Here is an 8160-nt window from a genome sequence, read left to right as displayed (position 1 = left end):
TATTCTTGGTGTTAAAAATGTTATCTTTGACAAAGATAGACTTTGTAGTGCTTGTAAGCTCGAAAAAATTACCCGTGAAAATATCAATGCTACGAGGAGACCACTTGAACTACTTCACATGAATCTTTTTGGTTCAAATGCTTACAGACCACCTGACACTGGTTCTCACATTCTGCATTTATTCCATGTCTTTCGGCGTGCGTTTAGTGAAGAGACGTTCCCGTCGACTATAAATGTGTATGTGGCGACTTCGTCGTACCGGCTCAGTTTCTCAGAGGTGCTCACAGGGGTAGGGTGTACTTATGTGCGTTCATACTTCATAGAGATAAATGTATGCAAATGGTCACTTTAGAGGACGGGTACATTGGAGCCCTATATTTTGAATAATGCCAAAATGCTTTTCTGAAGTTTCAAAAAATTCTGAAAACAAACCAACACGTTTATATGGATGTGTATTACACATGTGCAAATTTTGATGCTGAAATAAGTAACCATGTGAGTTACACAAAAAAGACAAATCATGATTTTGGAAAAATGAACAATAAATGCATTATTCACTACTTGAAAATCATCATTTGTCATTTTTGTATAGCTCACATGTTTACTTGTTTCATCACCAAACTTTACACATGTGTAATAACATCCATATGATCAGGTAGAATTATTTTCGGTTTTTTTGAAACTTTAAATGTGATTTGTAAAGTAATTAAAATAAAGTCCTCCGATACAGCCGGGCTCCAAAAATCCACTCTCGTAATGTGAGAAAAAATGAGATGATTCTATGAGACGACTGCTAATCGGCCCAATTACCGTTGATGAGGCTCAGTTGGCAGATACAACCAGATCAACGGATGAGATCTCTTCTCCGCATTCCCAAATGTTCCTCGTCCGCCGCCGCCTCCTCTCCACCGCTGCGCGCGGCCCACCGCCGGTCCGCGTCGCCTTGACGGACTCAGCCGGCCGCGGAGTCTTCGCTACCCGCCCCATCGCCAGCGGCGAGGTCCTCCACTCGGCGCAGCCTCTCGTGACCCATCCGTCCCGCTCTCTCTTCCACGAGGTGAGCGCCCGCCGCCCCCCACTTGCTTCATATTCGCTACGAATGGAGTGAACTATGTCGGATTGGTGTCCTCAGGTATGCTACCGCTGCCTCAAGAGGAAAGCGGGGAAGAGCGACGACTTGAAAGGGGGCTGCTACTTCTGCAGCGACGCGTGCCGGGAGCATGCCGAGGTGAGGATACCTTTGCACTATTCCTCCTGCAGATTCAGTAGGTTTTAGTGGTCTCGTATTATTCATTTGTACAGTTCCAGTAAGGACAGTGTGTGCTACCTTGTTCTTCTGTGAGCATTGACTCTAGTCTTCACACTATTATTCTTAATAAAGAGATTGCGATTTGTCATGACCGCTTAACTATATTGTATGATGCTCCTTGGACTGTCAGACGGATAAAAGATACCATTGCTAATTCCGCTTCTTTCAGAAGAGCAAAATTACTGTCTCTTTTAAGCGGCTAAGATGTGTGGTTTCATCCTTGTTTAGGGATTCCATGGCATTGAGAAGAAGGCGGATTGGTCTTTGTTAGATGACCACTGTAGGTATGTTTGTTACTACATTTCATCATGATGTTGATGTGCATCTCATGACTTCTCTCTAATAACGTTGTCAGTTATATTCGTTTTGTTATTGTTATGATATTGCCGTTTTGCTTGACATTCGATTGTCAGTGTAACATCTTGGCTTATCTGTCTTTATTCTTGTATGCTCTGAAGTTCACGTGGTCTCAAGTACCCATACATGGTCAAGCGGCTGGCTTGCATGGTTATATCAGGAGACGTTGGTGCAGATTGTCTTGACATTCTTCAGCCAGCCCAATTGCACCAGGGTACACTTATTGAGGTAACCCTTTTTTCCGAGCTGTCGAGCTAGTTTTTTATACTGAGAATGGAGTTGATTTTTTCTTATGCTTCATATGTCCATCTTCACACAGAAAAAAGAATGTCATAGCATTCACATGTTTCTTTCCTTATGTTGTTGTACGGTTGGTCCTGACATGGATATAATTGGAACATAATAGATGGACGAGGAGTTCGAATTGTTGAAGTCCACTTTTAGGAAGGCAGGGTTTCAGGAAGAACTCACAACTTGTATCCTTTTATATCTTATTTCACCCTCTCTATCATTTGGTTTTCCTGGACTTATTACAACCTCATTTTCACGGTTAAGTTTCTTTGACAGTATTAGTTTTGACCAAACAATGGTACATCAATGTACTTGCAAGAATACGTGTCAATGCATTCCGTATTGAATTGGTTGCAAGTTCATATGAGGATCTTCTATCCTCAGCAGTAGCCTCGGTAGCATGTGATGCATCAGTTGGCAATGCTGTATATATCCTCCCCTCGTTCTACAACCATGACTGTGGTATGGCTCTTCACATGCTCCTGTTAACGGGAAAGGGGAGATTAATATCTATCATAATGGCTCTTATTATGACTTCTAAAGTTCTTATTTGAAAGCAAAGATTTAACTGCTGCATTTCCCTGTGACATAAAATTTGTTGTTGTCTTGTTGTGGCATAGTAAATGTTGATTGTGCTGTCTGAGTTTTCAATATTATTTTAGTACCATGCAACTCCAAGTTATACCCACTAATGTAGCATTTGTTTGCTTTCATTTCACTCGATGATGAAGTACCTATATTGTTTTACATTCGAAAGATGATTAATTGTCTTCCAATTGATGCATTAGAAAGAAGATTGCTAGTATAATGGTGACACACACCAATGGATGTAATTTCATCCTATAATAAAGCAGCGAGTTTTCTACTTCTTGGCTCTCGCTTCCCTTTCTTTTCAAATTCAAATCCAAATATCCATATTCTTTTCCTGTCAACTTGCAGATCCAAATACTCACATAGTTTGGCTGGAAAATGCAGACGCTAAATTGACGACCCTTCGTGATATTGACGAAGGTATAGATAGGTGTAGCCGTACCTATGTAGCCTTTGTTCTCTTGACAACAGTTAAAAGCAAAAACACTGATGGGTACCAATATCTTAATGCTGCTCTTTTGCATCTGTCATAGGTGAAGAGCTGCGTATCTGCTACATTGATACAAGCATGGATGTGAACGCCAGGCAGAAGATTCTCACTGAAGGATTTGGCTTCCAGTGCCGTTGCCAACGGTGCTTATCTGGGGACTAAAATTCATCTTTTACCTTAATGGCCGCTTCCCTTGACGTGCATGACATCAGTTTCTGCCATGGTTCATTGAATTCACATAAGGTCGCCGACCATGAGGACTGCACCTCTGCATCTGATGAAGCCAGTAGGCACCAACACTTGCAGGTTCCTGTGTCAAGATATGCCCCCATTGTGAAGTGAACTGGTAGAGTCCAAATACTTAATAGACAGTTTTATAGGTTGCCGCTGACCAAGTGCTAAAGATTGTAAGTTGACATTGTAAGATCATTAGGTGTTTGTTTAATGCCATGTTCGTTTAATGCCATTGTTGAAGTTTCACATATGTATTCAATCTTTGATGCATTCGCTATATAGATTTGTCAAAGCTACCATCAGTTTTTCTTTTTTGAAAGGAAAGCTACCATCGGTTGTTTGTGAAAGAAATCTGTCTCATCGTCATTTCTTATGCAGGTTAAACATGATAATTGAACCTGTCGAGCTATCTATGATGTGGAGAAAGAAGAATCAGTTAAAACATAACAAATTCAGTTCCCTGGATAATAGGCAAACATAATATTTTTACTTCAACTGTACAGTGTCCTTTTGATTTGTAATGTTAAGATAGTTCAATCAGTATCCTTCCAATTTGCAAAGAGCAGCTTCATCGTCGCTCCTGTTTTCAGTTTAATTTAATGATCAGTTGATGAATGGAATTGATTTTTGTATTAACAGTTCTGTGTCTCCCACTCTCTACATACTTTTAGAGTTTCATTGACCCCAACAAACTGAGACATTGGGGAAACATGGGCCGCCTGCACATTTTCTAGTTATACTCCCTCCGTTCGGAATTACTTGTCTCGGAAATGGATGTGTCTAGAACTAAAATAAGTCTAGATACATCCATTTTTGCGACAAGTAATTCCGAACGGAGGGAGTACTTTCTAGGAAGATGTACTCGTCGAACTGAGGATGTCCGGCTCATACCATGCCGAATTTTGTACACCAACAGTTGATACATACAGGTCTTTATAAATGGTCAGTATAGTCCTAATTAAGCAAGCTTGGCAATCGCATACGACACAGCAAGTCACTCATAGAAGCACCATAACATTGCAGCTACTTTGCTCGAAACACCTCAAAACTCCCCAAAAGAAAGGCTTGCATAATGTTTATTTATTTATTTGTTTTTATGGTAACATGATTCCCTTGATGAATGTGTCACCAACTTATCTTGTTTAACTGTTTACATGAATCAGAAATAATTTGCAAGGATTGACAACCAAGCTTGTCCCAGTTGGATGCTCAGTTCAGGAGTCCAGACGCTCGGTAGGATTCAACGCTGTCCCCGAGGGTCTTCTCTACAGGCCTGAAGGTCCACCCTAGCTTCTGAAGTTTCTCTGAACTGTAAACAAGATTTCCTTCCACTTCCGTAAAGCTACATAGTAATTTGGAGAGAAAAATAAGTTTCATACAAGTTAAGCATGGAAAAGCAGGGGTGAAGGACACACATCGAGCAGCATTGGTTGATTTGGTGAAACAACATTGGTTCATTAAAATTTTACAGTCCATGTCACAAACTACATGCTCACTGGTATGGATACATGCAAAGTGTTACAATTCTAGGAATGTGAATCTCTATTAGGCTTTACTCAATTTGTCAGCCCCATTCAATTACTTGAATTCTACAATTAGTAATATCAGGAAAGACAAATGGATGGTGAATTCTTCTAGTACCTTTTCGAAGTGAACTGAAGGTTATTTATCCTTCCTTTTTAGGCAGTGCCAACTAACTCATGATATATAAAATAGCCATAGCGCGGGTAAGATAAACAAAGTTGCTTGCCGAGGAATGCGCTTACCTTTTGGGATATGTGTAGGTTGGATATAAGGTCTTCAGTATGTTTACCATATCACAGACTTTTATTGCAGGCGCATTACATATGTACCGTCCAGACATCTCTGGATTCTCATACGCCAGAAGAATAGCATCGGCAACATCACGAACATCCACTATATCCCTGCTTTTATTTTCTACAGTATCATGTTCTCCTGCAAAAAGATAGATGTTTTAGTAATACAGAAACAGAATTATAATCCTAAACTAGTTTGGTGAACAGCTTCATTTTTTTTTGAGGGATGGTGAACAGCTTCATTTTAATGATATGCAGGTCTTCTTTGCAATTAAATAGTATCCTTTGTTCAGTTGGAAATGTGCAATCGAGTGCAGAGATCCTTTTTGATGTCCAATATATAATGAAAACAAAGAGAAGACTAACATAACAACATAACACACCCACCTTTCAAATAATTAAGGAGAACTTTACTGCTCGTATTTACTGTGGACTGCATCAAGGGTCCAATTACCAATGATGGGCATATAGTTACAATGTCCAACGCAGTTTTTGCTGCATAAGAAAAAGCCTCGCGCTCCGCCAGTGTTTTGGAAAGGTAATACCAATCCTGCAATATGACAACACATGTTTGTTCTGAAATAGGTGATCCGGAAAACATAATTATCTTATATAAGAATAACAAGACAGGAAAAGTATCTTGTGTGGTTAGCGGAAGAATTTTGTATTAACCAAAAGCTGAAAGCCAATTATTGCTGATGCTTCCCTTTTGGAAAATCCTCTCTTGTGTGGTCTAGAGACATGGACGAGCATGAATAGAAACAGAGTGCATGAATAGAAAGTGACTTTGAGTTTGCCTGTTTAGAGTCAGAGCAGCCAACCTGTTAGTTAAAACTAAATTTTCAGTCAATGCCAACTACCAATAGGGTTTTGCTCTGTTTTGCTTCCTTTTTTTATTGTATTCTTCCTACTTTTGGTTAGTTTGTAGGTGTTGGCTAGCCTAGACCTTGTATTTTTTCTTCTTGGTTTTGGCCGGTTTGCTTTGCAACTTTTGCACCTTCTTGGCCATAGGTTTTGTTAATAAGAGGTAATTACAAGAGTCTATTTCAAATCGTGAGCTGCTGATGAGACAGGTATACTGTTAAACTTCATGCACTAGCCAAAAGTCCGAACTGATGGAAAGGGCTAGTGCAATCCACATATACTGTAACACCCCCTCTCACGTGTTACAGAGAAGACAAGTCAACACGTGCAACCGGAAGAGAGCGACGGCGCGCGAAACTCACGTATGACTCAAGAGGCCTATACGTGGACACAAAGGGCTAGTGCAATCCACATATACTGTAACATATACATGGCTCAGATTAATAATATCCCACCAACACAAATAACAGGGTGAACTCAAGACATAAAAAGGAGTTCCATCAACGAAATATTTAACCAGAAAAGACAGTAAGTGTTCGAATGGGCTCTAGACTGATGATCAACACAAGGTGGACCGAATCTCGCTAAAAGATACAGCTCTAGGGAGGATCAAGGCCAGCGAGCAAGTGACTGATTAGATAAGATTCTTTCTGGACATTTGTTCTCATGCTGGGATGTGGTGTTGCAGTAGACATGTGAGTGTAACGGGTTTTTTGTTGTGTTTTCGCAGCTAAACGCTAGTGGTCTACATTGAGCTTAGTGGTTTCAATCGGATCGAAGTTAGAACTTAGAACTAGAGTGGTTTACCCACCCTTTGATTTAAAGAAAGAGGTAAATGACAACATTAACATCCTATACTACATTCCAAGTGAAACATTGAGCCTGAAAATTAGGAGTCTGTAATACGGGTGTTGCGTTACTTACCCCATTCTTTCTGCAGTAGTCCTCATCTGACCAGCTCTCTTCATCAAAGGCTTTGCCCTTGGGCCAGTGAGGATTAGCGACAACTGCAGCACCTGAAGACACCATGACTACTCGCTTAACTTTTGCCTCATGGCAGGCCTTCAGCACGTTCAGTGTGCCTGTTACAGCAGGAGCTATGATCTCTGCCTGCAGAGCAGCAACGGATACATCATCAGAATAAATAATCATCTCTAGAAATCAACTGTGTGGTCTAAATGCAGATAATAATGGCACTGGCAAAAGAAAAGAAGTAATGTATGGCAGGTGAGCCTCAAACCGGATAGCCAGATGCTGCACAAAGCATAAACATCTGCTACACTGCTTCCATGACCCAAATAAAGCATGGTTAAATGTTGCAGATCTCACGCTTTATACAGTATACATTCAGAATGTCTCCTGCCAGTCAGAGATCGTCGTCCTTTTAGGGGATCTTTGGACAACGTTCTTGAGAACATTTCTGCCGAAGGTCAGGTAAAGTTACTCCTGCTGACAGACTGCATTCTACCAAGGGGACAGTTTTTTTATTTTTTGGAATTTTTACAGAGGGGACAGTTGTTGATAGTTCACCTTGGGGTTCGTTGATCGGCCAGAGGGGACAGGGCAGGCCACATGGAAGACGCCATCACAACCAGCAATCGCCGATGCTACGCTGTCGTAGTCCAAAAGGTCAGCCCTGACGAGCTGCAACCTTTCCTCGGCACCTTCTAGCACATTGAGGTGGGCATTCTTAGCATCACCTGCATCACAAAGCATGTCACCACCAGCGTATATAACACAACATTCTTTGTCCAAAACATGTACACGTACTTGTTATTTTTGTGAAAATGGAAGCTTAGCCAAACCATCAAAACAAGTATGCTCAAGTAATCTTGAAATTTTAAGAAACTATAGGAACGTAGGATCTTCTGATTCTTGTGGTTTGTTCCAAGTTTTGCTCCATGAGAATGGATCTCAAGAAGAAGAAAAAAAAACGGAGCATCAAATTTTAGGATCTCAAAATGCTTCAGCTGACTTCCAAGTCCCAGCAACTACGTATGCTCGGCTGGCCTGCTTCGCCGCATTTCGTATCAACAGCAACCATTCTACTACTGAAAATATGGGAGCGACGGAAGGAAGGCCGGGGCGCGCTCTTACCGGGATCGCGGGCGGTGCCGCGGACGGTGTAGCGGGTCTTGGAGTCGGAGAGGAGGAGCTTGACGAGCCACGAGGCGACGAAGCCCCTTGCGGCGGTCACGCACACAACG

The 8160-nt window shown here is 41.3% G+C and overlaps 2 protein-coding genes across 4 annotated transcripts; one reads left to right on the top strand and one right to left on the bottom strand.

The window, feature by feature from the left end:
• The first annotated feature begins 877 nt into the window (after window positions 1–877).
• LOC119341250 (histone-lysine N-methyltransferase ATXR4-like) lies at window positions 878–3911 on the top strand. Of its 3 annotated transcripts, XR_005164997.1 has the most exons (9): window positions 878–1057; window positions 1133–1228; window positions 1538–1593; window positions 1768–1894; window positions 2073–2142; window positions 2240–2419; window positions 2897–2968; window positions 3082–3384; window positions 3651–3911. XR_005164997.1 is itself a non-coding variant. In XM_037613116.1 (8 exons), the coding sequence occupies exons 1-8, from the start codon at window positions 878–880 to the stop codon at window positions 3198–3200; spliced, it is 900 nt and encodes a 299-aa protein (XP_037469013.1). In that variant the 3' UTR covers window positions 3201–3574. The 3 variants fall into 3 exon arrangements, 2 of the variants coding, with proteins under 2 accessions (XP_037469013.1, XP_037469015.1); XM_037613116.1 differs by lacking the exon at window positions 3651–3911 and having other exon boundaries at window positions 3082–3574; XM_037613118.1 differs by lacking the exons at window positions 878–1057; window positions 3651–3911 and having other exon boundaries at window positions 1064–1228; window positions 2234–2419; window positions 3082–3574.
• A 277-nt stretch (window positions 3912–4188) lies between these two features.
• On the bottom strand, window positions 4189–8159 carry LOC119339096 (cinnamoyl-CoA reductase 2-like; the record flags this gene model as incomplete). The annotated part of the gene is made up of 6 exons (XM_037611263.1): window positions 4189–4614; window positions 5039–5228; window positions 5477–5639; window positions 6878–7063; window positions 7484–7653; window positions 8051–8159. Coding segments are annotated over 6 exons (951 nt in total), but the record flags the coding sequence as incomplete, so codon positions are not given.
• Window position 8160: the final 1 nt, after the last annotated feature.

Source organism: Triticum dicoccoides, chromosome 7B (genome assembly GCF_002162155.2).
Source record: "Triticum dicoccoides isolate Atlit2015 ecotype Zavitan chromosome 7B, WEW_v2.0, whole genome shotgun sequence".
In the NCBI taxonomy this organism is placed as follows: Eukaryota; Viridiplantae; Streptophyta; class Magnoliopsida; order Poales; family Poaceae; genus Triticum; species Triticum dicoccoides.
This window is presented reverse-complemented; position numbering and strand designations above follow the sequence as displayed.